Raw genomic sequence first — 17,634 nt, 5'->3', positions numbered from 1 at the left:
TCGCAGTTTTTCTCATCTTTTTATCTATTTTGTTGTATCTTTAAGCATTGAGTTTAAGTTTTAATATTTTGGTGCAACTGAGCCATATTTAAGATACTCTTTTGTTTTTCTTTCGCGACGAAATCTTTTTTAGGTCCGGGGCTTCCTCCAATCGTGGATCCGCCACTGCCTCGTGCCTCCATGGTTCGTAGGTTGCCTGACGCCACCGCACACAAACACAAAACGTGCATTCCACAGAGACCGCGCCGTCACGAATGCGAGACGGTCGCCTCCCCCGACAAGCCAACGCCAAACCAAAGCCCACGCGAACGCAACACCCCTTTCTCTCTCCGCCCCTCTCCCTCTCTCCCTCTCTCCTCTCTCGCGCGCGACGACAACGAGAAGCCGCGGCGCTGTCGGGTACCCGCCGCTCCCGCTCGCCGGAGATGGAGGCCTCTGGGAGCTGGGACGCCATCGACTGGAACCAAATCGAGGTACGGTTGCACCCGCCCCCGTCCTCACACCTTCCTCGGCCCCGCGGCCCCTCTCCTTGTACCACCTCGGCCGCGCGCCCGACCCCTCGGCGGGAGTCCGGGCCGTGGGGCTTCCGATTCCCACGCGGCGCGTGTGGCCGCGTCGCGGTCACCGCACGCTGCGAGCGCGCATCGCTCCATTCCTGGACCCGATAAGAACGCGCATGTGCCTGCACCCTTCCGGCGCGAGTTCGTAGGGTTAGGTTGCTGTTGTGGCTGTGTTCTGATGTTCTGATGCGGCTCTGTGCTTTTTCTCTCGCTTTAAGGATCCGAGGTCGCGGAGGTCTTCGCAGGGCATGGAGGAGTTCCTGCTCGAGGACGAGGAGGTTTATGCCCAGGTTCGTCTCCATCCCACAAGTTTAAATTCCTCACCTGTTCGGTGGATTTCATTTTCTGCGAGGTTGGTGAATTCCGCTTCGCGACCTATTGTTATATTTTGGTAACCATATGCAATCTTATGGTATTCGGCGAGCCCAGTGGCGTGGATTGTCATTAACTCTGATATGTATTGGTTGTGGTGGTTCTAGATTAGCCCAATGGCATTGCACATATCTCGAATTCTATACAACAAATGGGCTAGTATACCGTGCAATATTGCTGTACTATATGATTTGTTGCGGTGGGGTAGTAAAAGTCTGATCTCCCATCAACATAGGTAAAGACTTCCATCAGATAATGTGTATTTTCTTTTATTTTGTAGCCTCAACGGGTTCTACACAACTTATTTTTTCAGTTAACACATATATATGTAATAATGTGCCTAAGCTGGATGCAAATTTACACAGGAATAACTTGTGTTTAACACAAATGGAATTTATCACAATAAGCAGTGCTTCCTTCAATAATAAAGTATTATGTACACGAACAATTGATCTACAATAAGAACCGAGTACAGTTGGGCATTTCATTGTCCTAAATGGAACAACCTAACCAAAATACCAAATAAGTTCGTATGAGAAAACTCATAAAAAGTAACTTGATTCTAATTTTGTTGAATATACCATTCATTAGGCGGAACCTGTTAGTTGACCGAACATTCATTAGGCGGAACCTGTTAGTTGACCGAACAATAAAATCTGATACTAGGTCATGGGTTAAGGCCAGCATAGCAGGTCTACAGGCTGTCATACCTCCCACAGGGGAGACATGGAAGTCTCCTGCCACCGGTGAGCCGGCTATCAACTATTGGAATTCAGAAGGACAGAACGTGTGCAGTGGGGATATGAGAAGACTCAGCCAGTTGAGGAGTTATGGGGACGTGCAGCATCTCCACGAGGGGTTTTCACGTTGAACGAAGGGTTTTCCATCTCCAAAACGTATCGCAGCAGTATCCCACGTGTATCAAACATTAGTTTCTTTAAAAAAATCAATAAATCAAAGGATACTCACAGGATATGTGTCGGGCTGTATAGGGGCAGTATCTGGCCGGGTACACGTGTTTTCTGAGATATCTGCACAACGTAGGGCTGTGCTTCCAGCATTCATGTGCTAGATACTGGAGTTAGATCGCAATTAATGCATTCCAAAAGATATGGAGGTTGTACAACAACATATAGCAGGTCCAATGTAGTAATGTACATAGTTGGCTATTTAGTGTCCGAACTGGAAATTCATATGGTCGGAGTGCATGCATGTGTTAATCGATTTGCGAGCTAATATAATCAGTATACAGAAATAATTATGGAATGCCTCTAAAAATTATGTAATAAATGTGAACAACAGACAAATGAAGTGTATTGAAATTGTAGAATCGGGAGGGGGAGAGAGGAGTACCTCCACAAGGGACAAGGCCTCTAGTCTGGTAGCTCCCATGAGTTTTCCTGTCTCGTGTGTGTGGCGGCTCAGACTGAGAACGGGATGGCTTGGAGCCTCCTTCTAGGTCAGTCCCTTTACATGGGCTTGGGCCCTAAGAGATAAGTGGATGGGCTGGGCCCATACTGGTTCAACACTCCCCCTCAAGATGGGTGGTAGATATCTATCATTCCCATCTTGTCACATGCCAAGTTACAATCCTTTGTTCCCAACCCCTTTGTCAAACAATTTGCAAACTGCTGCCAAGAGCTGACATGAGTAAGACTGATGATCCCGACTGTTAGGAATAAGCAACTTGTATTCCCATGAGGCCATAGGCCGGTATATATACATGTACAGGTGATGGACTATATGCAGGAAACCCCTTATATATTTGGATAAATACAAAAGGGTACATGACTTATATTATAACTCTAACACCCCCCTCAAACTCATGGTGGATGAACCACACTGAGTTTGGAGAGATAAAAGCCATGTTGTGCTCTAGTCTGGGCCTTCGTCAGGAAATCCGCCAACTGTAACTCGGAAGGCACATATTGAAGAGCAACAACCTGATCCTGCACAGCAGCGCGCACATAGAAAGCATCAACACCAATATGCTTGGTGAGCTCATGCTTCACAGGATCGCGCGCAATGCTAATAGCACCTGTACTGTCAGATAAGAGCAGAGTCGGTGTAGTGACAGAAACACCAAAATCCTGAAGTAACCACCGTAACCAAGTCACCTCTGCCGTCAAAAGAGCCATCGCTCGCAACTCAGCCTCTGCACTCGAACGGGAAACTGCAACCTGTTTCTTCGTCTTCCAGGCAATGAGAGAACCACCAAGAAAAACACAGTAAGCAGAAAGTGAACGACGATCTGAAGGATCACTAGCCCGCGTAGCATCCGAATAGGCCTGAAGCTGTAAAGAACTGGAGCGAGGAAAGAATAGACGGTGAGATATCGTGCCCCGAAGATATCGGAGAACACGGAGGAGATGGCTATAGTGGACCGATGTGGGAGCAGAGACGAACTGACTCAGAATATGAACCGGATAAGAGATATTCGGACGAGCGACAGCTAGATAAACAAGACTGCCAACAAGATGACGATAACGCGTCGGGTCAGGCAGGGGATCACCATCAGTAGCAGAGAGGTGATCATTGAGCTCCATAGGAGTCTCAACAATGCGCTCATCAGTAAGAGCAGCACGAGCAAGAAGATCCTGGATATACTTTTCCTGGGATATAAAGAAGCCATTAGAGGTAGAAGAGACTTCAATCCCAATAAAGTATCGAAGAGGTCCAAGATCAGATATAAGGAACTGCTCACTAAGATGGGCCTTGACAAAGGCAATATACTCGGGGTCATCCCCAGTGATGACCATGTCATCAACATAGAGAAGAAGAAGAGTCCGACCACGAGGAGAAAGGTGAATAAACAATGCTGGATCATGAACACTGGGTGAAAAACCAGCGGCAGTCACCACAGAGGCAAAACGCTCAAACCAAGCGCGTGGGCTTGCTTAAGGCCATAGAGAGAGCGACGAAGACGACATACCATGCCATCAAGAACAGAATACCCAGGTGGTGGCTGCATGTACACCTCCTCACGCAGCTCACCATTAAGAAAAGCATTCTTAACATCAAGCTGAGAGATAGACCAGTGGCGTGTAGAGGCCACGGCAAGAAGTGTACGAACAATGGTCATATGAGCCACAGGAGCAAAAGTCTCGTCTTAATCACGACCATGCTCCTGCTGAAAACCACGAGCCACAAGACGAGCTTTGTGACGCTCAAGAGAACCATCGGAGCGAGTCTTAACCTTGTAGACCCACTTACAAGTGATGGGACGGACTCCGGGAGGAAGGGAAACAAGATCCCACATACCAGTGCGTTCAAGAGCAGCAATCTCCTCTGCCATCGCAAACTGCCATTCAGGATGAACAACAGCCTGATGATGAGTAGTCGGCTCAAGAACAGCAGCACCAACGGTGGAAAATCCAAAGCGATCAACAGGCGGACGAGGACGAGAACGCAAGCCATAAGTAGGCTGAGAAGAGGATGACGACACATCCACAGAGGCATCCACAGAACGTGAACGACGAGTGTAACACTGAGGAAAAGATGGAACAATGGAAGGAGGAATCGCCAAGATAGAATCGGGGAGTGGCGACGAAGAAGTCACCGGAGATGAAGGTGTAGAATCCGGTGACATGCTAGACGAGGAGACCGTGGAAGATGGTGGCGACAAATCGACTGGAGGTGGAGAAGCAGAGGGATCAAAACGAATAGGCAAAGGCTCGACGGGTGTGATAGGTGTGTCAGGAAAAGTGAGGAAAGAGATATCCTCCACTGGAGAAGTCGAGGAAGATGGGCGTGGGTAGAAGGGACGAGACTCATCAAAAGTCACATCCCGAGAGATACGCATCCGACGATCGATAGGATCCCAACAACGATAGCCCTTATGCCCATCACTATAGCCTAAGAAGACACACTCAACAGACTGAGCGGTCAGTTTGGTGCGTTCGCGGGGGGCAAGAAGAACATAGCAAACGCAACCAAACAAGCGAAGCATCGAATAATCGGGAGAACGATCAAAAAGACGCTCGAAAGGAACACCACCCTGTAGAGCAGCAGAAGGCTGGAAATTGATGAGATAGGTGGAGGTGGAGACGGCCTCAGCCCAAAAATGAGGCGGGCGAGAGGCAGCAATCATCAATGCACGAGCCGTCTCAAGAAGATGACGATGCTTGCGCTCAGCCACGCCATTCTGAGCGTGAGCACTAGGACAAGAGAATTGAGAGAGAGTCCCTTGCTCAGCAAGAACACCACGCAACATCTTAGAGATATACTCGCCAGCGGACTCAGCACGGAACACACGAATGGGAGAAGAGAACCGAGTATGAACCATGACAACAAAACGCTTATAAATGGACAACACCTCACTATGAGAAGTCATGAAATAAAGCCATGTGTAACGAGAGAAGTCATCTATGAAAATAATATAGTACTTATGACCCCCTTTCGAAGCGAAGGGAGCCGGACCCCATACATCGGAATGAACTAAATCAAAAGGACGCTTAGACACTGACTCACTATGTGGATATGGTAACTGAATCTGCTTGTCAAGACGACAACCCTGACACTCTAAAGAGGCATCTCCTGAGACAGACCCCAGAAGACCTCGACGAACTAACGACGACAAACGAGAACCACACAGATGACCAAGTCGATGATGCCACTGCTGGAAGGAACCAGTAGCCGAGGCGACCAAAGCAGAAGAACTGGCGGCAGAGTGGGCAGCGGAAGGAACATGAAGCCAGTCCAACTCCCAAAGACCCTCAGAATCACGGCGGCGAGGACCAGCCCCAACCAGAGTGTGCGTGCGACGGTCCTGGACAGAACAAGAGTCAAGGTCAAGGACGACACGACAACCAGAATCAGCAAGTTGACCAGCGGAAAACAGATTCATGGTAAGTCGAGGAACATGAGCAACATCAGGAACAAAATGAGTGGTAGTAGTGCCTGTACTAACGACAGGAAGGGGAGTACCATCAGCGATGAGGACATGAACAGGAGAATCAAGCGATCGAAGAGAGGACAGAGTGGAAGAATTAGAAGTCATATGAAAGGAAGCTCCAGAGTCTAGAACCCATGGGGATGTACCTGACTGTGTAAGGTGGTTGCTCAGTGCGGGGAGCCTCAGTCACAGAACCAGCAGTACCCGTCGAGGAAGAACCTGAAGCAGCGAGCAGACGCTTAAGTCTCAGAATATCCTGCTCAGTCAAAGCGATGGCGGAAGCTGTCGAGGTAGATGACGAAGTCTCTGTAGATGATGATCGCGCCTTGCGCAAGTGTTTCTTCTTCGTGTAGGAGTGGGACTCAATATGACCATCATTGTTGCAGTAGCCACAATGTGAACGTGGGCGACCCGAGCCTCCAGAAGGAGTGCGCAAGAGCGGCGGAGCACTCGAGCGAGAAGGTGTCGGTGCAGCAGGTAGCGTAGAAGGAGACCGAGCAGCGAGCACCGAGGGAACATCCAGCAAACCAGCACCACGTAAGCAGTCTCCTCAGCACGAATCTCAGAAAGCGCCTCCATGAGAGAAATACGGCCACGAGCAAACAACTGAGCACGTCGGGGCTCAAACTCCTTACGGAGCCGAGACAGGAACTCGTAGACGCGATGAAACTCCAAATCGGCCTGCACAACCTGGCAACAGGGGCAAGTGCGACAACCAGCACTACGGAGAGAATCAAGCTGGCGCCAGATAGCAGAACTCTGTGCGTAGAAGTCATCAACACTAGAGTCACCCTGCTGAAGAGCATGCTCCTGACGGACCATAGAGAGGTATAAGGTATCACCCGAGGGCTCATAGCGCTGACGAAGGCGAGTTCACATCTCAAACACGGTAGGAAGGCCCAGAAACTCAAAGGCAAACTGAGGCAGAACGATAGAGTGAGAACAGCTGCAGCACGAGCATCATCATCAAGCCACTGGGTGTAAGCAGACAGAGCACCATGATACGTCTCAAGAGCCTCCTCATAAGCCAAAGCCTTCTCATCATAAGTACGGATAGCGGCTTCATCAACAAGCTTAGCCGTATCCTTTGCGGCCTGAGAAGCATTCGCAGGAAGAGCCGGTGGGGTCGGCAGAGTGGGAGCCACGGGAGGAACCGGGCATGGCGGACAACAGACCTCGCCAGAAAGAAAACCCCATAGGCGGATGCCATGCATGTGAATGCGCATGAAGCCAATAAACTCGGTGTAATTAGTACCATCAAAGATCACCGGACAACGAGGAACAACAACGTAGCCGGATGAAGCAGACATTTTTTTTTAGTCAACGAACCGCGTCAGACAGCAGGACCCGATTTGGCGATGGGGGAGCCGCCTCGATCTGGGAGAGCAACGAGACCTCGATCTGGAATCGCTCTGGAGGGCCCCTGCCTTGATCTGGAAAGCCTCAGACCAATCTGGGCCAGGGGCGGCGCGATCTGAGAGGAGCCGCGTGAGGGAGCGGCCTTGAGCTGGGGATGGGAACCGCGTCCCAGGAGAGGGAGCGGCCTCGAGCTGGCGCTGGCGATGGGAACCGCGTCCCAGGAGCAGACGATGTACACAGGAGCGGAACCAGGAGCCGCCTCGATCTGGTGAACCGCGTCCCAGGAGAGGGAGCGGCCTCGAGCTGGCGCTGGCGATGGGAACCGCGTCCCAGGAGCGGACGTCGTACACATGAGCGGAACCAGGAGACGCCTCGATCTGGCTGTGGCGATCGCGAACCCACGACGAAGCGAGCGGGATGAGACGAACGGGACGAGGCGGGGAAGATTAGATCGGGAAGAGCACGAGTTGCGCGTGCAAAAAGAACCTAGGCTCTAATACCATGTTAGGAATAAGCAACTTGTATTCCCATGAGGCCATAGGCCGGTATATATACATGTACAGGTGATGGACTATATGCAGGAAACCCCTTATATATTGGGATAAATACAAAAGGGTACATGACTTATATTATAACTCTAACACCGACATCAAGTTTCTCCTTAATGAAGAAGCAATCAATTTCCACATGCTTTGTCCTATCATGTTGAACTGGGTTATTAGCGATGGCTATAGCTGATTGATTGTCACACCACACCTTCAAGGGTCCCTTCCTCAGAAGTTTCAACTCGCTTAGTAGGTACTTCACCCAGAGCATCTCACACAACCCTTGGGATAATGCTCTATACTCAGCTTCTGCTGTTGATCTAGACAGAACCGATTGTTTCTTGCTTCTCCATGACACCAAATTTCCTCCCACAAACACACAATAGCCAGAATTTGATCTTCTATCATCTTGACAACTGGTCCAGTCAAAGTCACTATGGCCATCCACCTCAAGATGTCCACTCTTCCCAAACCACAACCCTTTACCCGGAGTCCCCTTCAAGTATCTCAGGATTCTGTGCACAATGTCAAGATGCCCACTCCTTGGTTCATGCATGTATCTGCTCACCACCCCCATAGCATATGTAATGTCAGGCCTGGTATGGCACAAGTACAACAACCTTCCAACCAATTTCCGATAATCTTCCTTATTCACTAGCTCTCTTGATTGTGCTGTCACTTGCTGATTTTGTTCAATTGGAGTAGGGGCAGTATGACATCCCATCATGCCCACGTCACTCAAGAGATCCAAGGTGTATTTTCGTTGGCACAAAGAGATTCCCTTCTCTGTTTGAGCCACTTTAGTGCCAAGAAAGTATTTTAGGTTACCCAAATCCTTTACCTCAAACTCCTTGCTCAAACAACCCTTCAGTCTCTCTATTTCCTCCTTATCATCTCCAGCCACATAAACAACAAGAACGGTGATCTTTCGATCAGAGTGCTTGTAGAACATCGTGTTGTCATCGTTACACTGACCATACCCCATACCACGGACAACACGTCTGAACCTATCAAACCATGCCCTTGGTGATTGCTTCAGTCCATACAAGGATTTCTTCAGCCTGCATACCTTCCCCATAGTCTCTGAAGTACCAAAACCTGGTGGTATCTCCATGTACACTTGTTCCTGCAACTCACCATGCAAGAAGGCATTTTTGACATCTAATTGATGCAACTTCCACCCAAAGTTTGCAGCACAAGAGACCAATATCCTTACTGTGTTCATCTTTGCCACGCGAGCAAACGTCTCATCATAGTCAATTCCATAAGTTTGACTATATCCTCTGGCGACCAATCTGGCCTTATTATGTTCCACCTTCCCTTCAGGATTCTGCTTCACTGTATAGATCTACTTACAACTCACTACTTCCTTTTCTGCCGGCAATGTGGTTAGCACCCATGTCTTGTTTTTCCTTAGTGCTTCCAACTCTTCTATCATCGCTTCACGCCACTTCGGATCTTGCTTTGCAGCCTTCCAATCCTTTGGAATTGACACAGTTTGAAGGGAGGCAACAAACGCCTTATATGAGGGTGACAAAGCCTTATAAGACACAAAATTGCCAATATCAAGATCATCACAAACATCATCCTTCGGTAGAGCCTTCCTTGCTATTTCACCCTTTCTTGCCACTTCACGTGTAGCCTTTCGCAATGCAATGTGCAGCTCCACTGTGCCAGATGAGCTTGTCTCACTGTCTTGATGCCCCCCCCCCCCCCCCCCCCCCCCCCCGCACTCTTGCCTCACTGCTCCCCCTGCACTCTTGCCTCACTGCTCCCCCTGCACTCTTGCCTCACTGCCTTGTTGCTCCCCTTGGACATGTGGTTGTCGTCGAGAGTATACCAGGGTGTTCGTCTGCCATCGATCCCGAACAGGAAGCTGGAGATTACCAATCTGAATGGAACCCACTGTTGGCTGAACCTGGACCTGCATATCACCATTAGCGAGAGTACCAACCGGAATTGTACCCACAATTGGCTGAGTTGAACATGTACATCCTCATCAGTGTTAGTGCCCACAGAATCATCCTGAGAATGAGATACAACCTTCTCCCCCTCTTGACCATCCTGCATGGAGTGTAAGTGGTCAAGCTCTGCAAACAATAGACTTAGGTCCGTCGGCCCACCATAGAATGGCTCAGACTCCCTGAAAGTGACATCCATACTTATAAATCGGCGTTTCTCAGAGGGGCACCAACATTTGTACCCCTGCTGACTCGAAGCATAGCCCAGAAAACCGCACTTCACTGCCCGCGGATCTAGCTTCCCAACAGAAGGCCGGTGGTCACGAACAAAGCAGGTAAACAAACTTATTTTTTCCAAACAACAATTCACACGGCGATTTCATGCCGAGTATCCTTGAAGGTGTCCGGTTGATCAGGTATGTGGTTGTCGTAACTGCTTCACTCCACAAAAACTTGGGCACATTCATGGTAAACATCAACGACCGAGCAACCTCAAGAATATGTCGGTTCTTCCTTTCTGCCACTCCATTCTGAGGGGGGGGGGTGCCCGGACAAGAAGTTTGATGAAGAATCCCTTGGTCAGACAAGAAGGCACCAAAGGTGTTGTTCACATACTCTTTGCCATTGTCAGTCCTGATCACCTGTACCTGCACCTTAAAGTGGTTCTTTACCAAGGCATGGAAATCCTGGAAACAGCTGAACACCTCATCCCTGTGACGCATCAAATAAATCAAAGTCATATGAGTATAGCAGTCAATAAAGGTAACAAAGTACTTCATTCCATTCACCGACACAACTGGGCTCTTCCATACATCTGAATGAATGAGCATAAAAGGAGATATGCTCCTAAGCGCCTTACTCACATATGTAGCTCTTGTGTGTTTTGCATATTCGCAAGCATCACATGTCAGCTGCTTCTCCTTATCAAACGAGACATGTCCCATCCTACAGTGATGGCTTCTCCTTGTCCTCCATGGTCGCAACACAAACCAAGTCTGACTGCATCCCCTGGTCCATATACCATGGCCACCTACGTCGGGTGCCAGTCCCAACCGTCTGCTTCGTCTGTCGCTCCTGAATCTCGCAACCGAATTTGTCAAGGATCACACGACAGCCTATTTGATCAATGAGAGCACTGAAAGAGACCAAATTGACAGGAAAAGCTGGCACATGTAAAGCTGATGATAGGGAGATGGTCGGAGTACACTTTACTGTACTAACTCCAATGACAAGCTGTTTTGTGCCATCAACAGTTTGTATAGTGCCCGTGTGAGGAGGAGGATGCTTACTGTAAGGCTCGAACCTGCAGGATTTGCCCGCAACATGCCTAGATGCTCCAGAGTCTAGAACCCATTCTGGACCATTCTCATTAGCAGCAAGAGATGCCTTTTCCGGATTATCTTCATCAGTGGAGGTCCAGTGAGCACAGTCTCCATAGCGAGCATTCAAGCCACCAGTTTGGAGCTGTGATATGAAAGCATGAAGTTCCTCCAACTCAGCCCTCAACTGAAAGGTCTGAGCATCCTTCTCACGTGTCACCCCCTCGGCTGTTTCCTTGCCAGCCTGGATTTCCTCCACCTTTGTCTTGAGGCTTTCCACTAACTCCCCGAGCCTCTCAACCTCTGCTACAGTCATGTTGTATTCCTTCTTTGACCCTGCACTGGCCTTCTCTGCACTGTCCTCGCCACTCTTCTCTGGCTCCACATCACCCCCTCTCATGTCATCATTCCCTAGATACTCCTTGACTGCATGGTGAGCACCAGCCCCAGCTATGGTATCACCCATCTCCCCCAGAACAACAGCGCCATCGGCCCCTGCAAAACGCGCCTCGATGGTCACAAGACGGCATCTCCTGCCGACCTCCTGCTCCATCAGGAAGAACCTCTCCTTGAGCATGAGGCTCTCCCCCTCAAGCCCTTCTCCTCTACAATGAGCAGCAGCAGCTCCAACACACAACACCTCGTCCACTTTCAGCAGCAGCAAAAACCAGCAACTCAGATGCCCAGCAGCAACATCACACAGCACACAGCAGCACTCAAGTGCAAGCAGCAGCAACAGCCTTCTCCTCCTTACACTGCAAACAGCTGCAGTGAGCACAACAGACCAGTACCAGCCACCACCACACCCTTCTCCAGCAGAACAACAGCAGTCCGTCACCTCTCCTCCCTTTACCAATCTGCAGTAATCAGCAACTGAGAGGAGAAGTAGCAGAGTCAGCAGCAGCAGCCCTCAGCAACCGCAGCCAGCGGCTCCTCCTCTGCTTCCTCCCGCGCAGCAACAACAGCTTGTCTGCTTCCTCCCGCTCAACAACAGCAGCTCGTCTGCTTCCTCCCGTGCAGCAACAGCAGCTCGCGCAGCCGCACTGGTCATCCCGCGCCAGCCGGGACTCCTCCTAGCCCTGCCGTCGCCAGCCACCAGGTCCCGCACGCGTACACAGGTTGCCGCCCCTCCCGCCGGACCTTGTCACCGTCCGGCGATCTAGACCACCGTCGTCGTCGGCAACCTGGCCTCTGATACCATGTAGAATCTGGAGGGTAAGAGAGGAGTACCTCCACAAGGGACAAGGCCTCTAGTGTGGTAGCTCCTGTGAGTTCTCCTGTCTTGTGTGTGTGGCGGCTCAGACTGAGAACGGGATGGCTCGGAGTCTCCTTCTAGGTCAGTCCCTTTACATGGGCTTGGGCCCTAAGAGATAAGTGGATGGGCTGGACCCATACTGGTTCAATAGAAACAATAAACTGGTTTTTACTGCCATGCGTATTCACTTGCCAGACAGAGAGAACTAGACAATAGCCCCACCATGGTCAACTCAACAGAGAAGAAAGATAAGTCTAAAGGCCCAAGGAGAATCTGTGTTGGGTGAGATAATTCAAGGTTCAGTGGACTAGTTCCTCCCTTTCTGCTATATTTGCTCCCCATACTATGAAATTTCTGTTAACAAGGGAAATAAATGCCTAACTGCCTATCATTGTCAATTTTCCATGTGGCGTATTCTTAAATTGAAGTACTTATTAATCTGTGTGGGGCCAAATCAATTTAGTATTCAAGGTTATTTAGTGACTTGTTTTTTACCTCCATTTTCTTAATTTAATAATAAGGACAAACCACGAGTTGTAAATGATAATGCATTTCCAGTCATAAACCCAAAACCTTCACTGGATGAATCCCATTCCCATGTTCGACTTCACATTTCTCCATCTTGAATTTGATCATCCTTACCTCTCCTTACTTAGGGCCATGGTGTTGTTCTACTAAACACAGATGATGCTGGCATTGTTTCAGTGACAAATTTCCGTCTTCTCTTTGTGGTAAGCAATCGTATTATTATTCTGTTGAAACCGTGAAAACTAATATTACATCGCGTGATGCCTCTTGCACTTAAATAGAAATTCCTTCTGCCATGCGATTCTTCTTTTAATATTGTCCACTTTCTACATTGTGCTCCCAACTTCATTCCATCGAATTGGAATCTAGAAATTTATTGGTTTGTTTTTGGAATAAGAATTTTGTATATTCTGTCTTATATTTTCCTTTCTTTTTTCCAGAGCCAGGCAACAAAAAGCATAATAGAGCTAGGTACCATCCCTCTTAGTACAATTGAGAAGTTAAACGATGTAAGTCTCCAGGTTACTATCCGTGGACACTTTATTGGCTTAAGTTTGGTTTATCTTCTTTGGTGCATGACCACTGTTTGTTTGCTCTAATGCTTGCAAACAATTCTTATGGAATATTGATCAGACTGGTTTTGCTGCAGGATGTAAAGCTTCAATCCCTGCCACGCCAGTATGATAAGAAGCAGCCTCGTGAACTTCTTCAAGTCATTGGTGAGTTTGTACTTCGTAGGGTTGCCCTGAGCACCAACACCTACTTAATCATGAAATTTGACTAAGTCGGGGTGGAAGAATGATACTACTGATGTGAGGAATCTCTTTTACATATCATCCTGTAACTGCATCCACCATTTCTTTAATTTTGTTACCCCGACGACTTAGATTTGTGATTGTTTACAGTGTGATAGTGGAAATGTCTTTGTTCTGTCGCTGCTTCTTTCATTTTTGTTTATGGATGTGCAGTCTATTTCTAGCGATTTTGTTGACCATTTGAAAAGTACAGAAAATACATTTTAATTACCTCACCTTTTACTTGGATACTTTTCTGTTCAGGTAAAGACATGAGAGTTATTGTGTTCGCTTTTCGTCCTAGAACCAAGCAGGTAGATATTCTTTTCCATCCTAGCCAAAAACTATTGCATTTGTTTATCGATTACTATTTTAGCTTATTCTGGAAATATGCATGGCATTTTCTATAGGTTGAGCAATATCCACTTTTGACTTTACATGCACGCGTATTTTGTTATACCAGATTACTACATTAGCCATTTATCTTCAGAGATCTACTTCTGATACTTATCTTTCCAGAAAAATGAAGTGTTTGACGCTTTGAGAAGATATACTAAACCTTCTCAGCTGTGGGATCTATATGCATTTTCTTGTGACCCATCCACTGTTGATAAGAAATCCGATCCAAAGACGCGTCTCGTGAAGGAATACCATCGTCTTCTTAGCGAAGGCAGTGGGTTTGAAGTTGAAAAACATTCTTTCCATGACAATTGGAGAGTAACCACAGTTAATTCGAGCTATTCATTGTGTTCAACATACCCCTCTCAGTTGATTGTTCCTAAAAGCATAAGGTATTCTTTTGCCTTTGGCAACATCATGTGATAATTCCTGTTCTATCAAATACATGCTCAACAAGTCACACATGCAAATATTTTTCTTTTAGTGATGAAGATTTGTGGCAAGCTTCTACTTTCCGAGCCGGCAGACGCTTGCCTATTATTTCGTGGTGTAACCCTGGTATGTATGCTCATTTTTCATTCCTTGCAAACTTTTTTTCCTTCCCCTGTAATTTTTGTACTCACTATATTTGGAAATCGTTCTATGCATGAAATAACCTCAGCCTTTTTTTTGTAAAATATTGTTGGTTCATAGATGGTCAGTATCTCCTTTACTACCGGCTAAAAGCCTGGCATCACCGCAACTCTTGTTAGTATTCTTGTAATGCTGCTAGATTTGGACATGAACCTTCTATTTGGTCTGCCAACCAGTTCTATTTCTGTTTGTTAAGATGTCAAATAAAATCCCAAGAGTAGCTACTGTGAAATGGAACTTTTCCTGGTTCTCTGATCTCCTTATTTCTTTCTAGTTTGATCATACTGTGTGAAATCGTTTTTTATATGTATTTTCTTAAGTAACTTTGAAATTCGAGTGGTTCATTCATGTTGGTGAACACCAAGTCTCTACTCCCGGCATGCTTGAAAAGAGGGCATATAAATTTTGTTTTAAGTCAAATATTGCAAAGTTTGACCAAGTTTGTAGGAAAAACTATCAACATTTACAATACCAAATCATATGCCTTCTTTTTGGAGTTGGAGGGGGTATTTTATATTCGTATTGATCTGGCAAACTACACATGTTTTGGTGATTAAAAGCACTCATCCTTTCAGATGGGGTTATACTGGTAATAAAAAGAACCGTGGAGGAGGCATCAGCTAGCATTTGGTTTTAGTTTTCTTGAATAATATTATGCAGTAAGAAGTGAACTTGTTTGTATTACAGTTTCTGGAGCTGTCTTGGCAAGGTCGTCGCAGCCGCTGGTGGGATTAATGATGAACTTTAGAAAGTGAGCTTACATCTATCTAAATAAATAGCCTTGACACGTGTGCTGACCTGGGAGTGCTGTTGGTCTAATCATACTTTAATTTCTGCAGCAATGCTGACGAGAAGCTTGTTTCTGCTCTCTGCACCCAAAATATTGATGTGAATCTGCCTCCAAGGTAACCAAAGAATGTTTTACGTTTCTATGTTGGTTGTGCTCTCTGATATCATTTAAGTATCGTCTCTTATAATGTGGCTTTGACTCTATGAGCTCTCTTTCACTTACGATGTTTGCAACTTAATTCTTCCATGTGCTTTTCTTTCTCTATTTCTATCTCTACTACTTAAAATGAACAAAAGGTTCCTGTTTCGCTCTTTCCTTTGTCCAAACCTCTACGTACATTCTCCCCCTCCCTACACCCCATTTTGATTTCCCCCCTTCCCACCTCTGGTTTTCTTTCATTGGATTTCCTGAAAACTGACTCAACTTCCCCGTGTCTTGTTGATTTACCAAACAAAATCTTGTTTTCTTTGGTAAGCCAACAATACCTCATTTGGTATCGGTGGTTTTCCAGCCCCAAAGGGGTTTAGGATTGAAGGGGATTTTGTGATCTCCTCTCCTTCACCCAATCCTCTCAAATGATCACCAACCCTAAACCTTCACATCCCCTAATCCCCTTTCTACTATTTGGTACACAGAGTTTTGAACAAGCTGGTGCAGAATGGCAACACTACAATTAAAAGTGCAATCTTTACAACTTCAACAACTCATAAAATAACTTTGCATGCAACAAACGTACAACCAGATTATGCTAAGTAGTAACAAATCAGTTATAGGTATCATTGTTCCAGAAATGAGGAAAATGATTATTGTATAAGCATAGCACATGCCACGGTCCAGATGAAAAATACAAGATGTTTGATCAGCGAAAGTTAACGGTTCATCACAATACAAACACATGTTCGATTGGTGTATGCTCTTAGTCAATTGCTAGCATGCTGACCGCGTAGATGATGTCAAGATGTAGCTGATGATTGTGAGCAGCAAGCAGATGAAGAAGAGAAATCATTAGTGGTTACACTTGAACTACTACCATTTGATTGAACACATCCAGAGGACTACATTACAAACATCTGGTCTACAATTTTAAAACTGGAATGTGTTAAATATCAGACCAGGGAAATAAAAATGTGCAAGTGCATTACTACATTATGTCCTTTTGATCTCCCTTCACACACTCCTCCCATGTCATGTTTGGTCTACCCTGATCTCTCTTGACATTATCAGCACGCTTTAACCATCCGCTATGCAGCGGAGCTTCTGGGGCCTGCTTTAACCGTCCACTATGTATCTCAGTTTAGTTCTACCAAGCCTAAAACCTTTCGGTTCCAAAGTTTGTCTCCATAGCTCTAACTTTCTATTATCCCTTGTCCGACTATCATCAACTAGCACCAAATTATCCGCAAAGAGCATATACCATGGGATATCTCTTTGTGACCTCATCCATCACCAAGGCACAAAATTAAGGGCTCAAAGCTGGACCCTTGGTGCAGCCTATTTTAATCGGAAAGTCACAAGTGTCGCCATCACTTGTTTGAACACTTGTCACAACATTATGGTGCATGTCCTTGATGAGGGTAATGTTCTTTGTTGGGATTTTGTGTTTCTTCAAGGCCCACCACATGACATTCCACGGTATCTTATCGTAGGCGTTCTCCAAGTCAATGAACACCATATGCAGGTCCTTCTTTTGCTCCATATATCTCTCCATAAGTTGTCGTACCAAGAAATTGGCTTCCATGTTTGACCTCCCAGGCATGAAACCAAACAGATTTTTGGTCATGCTTGTCATTCCTCTTAAGCGGTGCTCCGTGACTCTCCCATAGCTTCATTGTATGGCTCATCAGCTTAATTCGAAGGTAATTAGTGTTGAAGTGTATATGTGGATTGCCTAGGTCTTTCCATAAGTTCGGACTTATGCGTTGGCTAGTGCATGAAGGTTAACATGGTATCAGGGTCCAAGGTCTTGAGTTCAAGTCCCGACTTTCGCAATGTATCTAAAAATGCTGCCCCCCGGCGCACGTTCCACGTATAGGCCTTTTGAGCCATACCTCTGAGGCTCTGAGTCTATTCACATGTTGACTTCCCGCATCATGCATGAGAGGGGGTGTTGAAGTGTATATGTGGATTGCCTAGCCCTTTTCATCAGTTTGGACTTTTGGTTGCGTTGGCGAGTGCATGAAGCTTAACAATTAGTACAACTTTGAACACCCCCCTTGTTCTTGAAG

At 46.8% G+C, this 17,634-nt stretch overlaps 1 protein-coding gene across 1 annotated transcript in view; it reads left to right on the top strand.

Annotated features, from left to right (window-relative positions):
* The first annotated feature begins 229 nt into the window (after positions 1-229).
* LOC123411735 (phosphatidylinositol-3-phosphatase myotubularin-1-like) overlaps positions 230-17,634 on the top strand; it is a 39,097-nt gene continuing 21,692 nt past the window's right edge. Inside the window, exons 1-10 of the mRNA XM_045104700.1 lie at positions 230-473; positions 779-850; positions 12,922-12,996; positions 13,234-13,302; positions 13,443-13,512; positions 13,852-13,901; positions 14,107-14,378; positions 14,471-14,544; positions 15,307-15,370; positions 15,459-15,524. Of these exons, the coding sequence (XP_044960635.1) occupies positions 255-473; positions 779-850; positions 12,922-12,996; positions 13,234-13,302; positions 13,443-13,512; positions 13,852-13,901; positions 14,107-14,378; positions 14,471-14,544; positions 15,307-15,370; positions 15,459-15,524 (1,031 nt within the window). The 5' untranslated portion in view covers positions 230-254. The remainder of the gene's footprint in view (positions 474-778; positions 851-12,921; positions 12,997-13,233; positions 13,303-13,442; positions 13,513-13,851; positions 13,902-14,106; positions 14,379-14,470; positions 14,545-15,306; positions 15,371-15,458; positions 15,525-17,634) is intronic.

Source organism: Hordeum vulgare, chromosome 7H (assembly GCF_904849725.1).
Source record: "Hordeum vulgare subsp. vulgare chromosome 7H, MorexV3_pseudomolecules_assembly, whole genome shotgun sequence".
Taxonomy (NCBI): Eukaryota; Viridiplantae; Streptophyta; class Magnoliopsida; order Poales; family Poaceae; genus Hordeum; species Hordeum vulgare.
The sequence above is the reverse complement of the archived record's forward strand: the minus strand, read 5'-3'. Positions and strand labels throughout refer to the sequence as shown.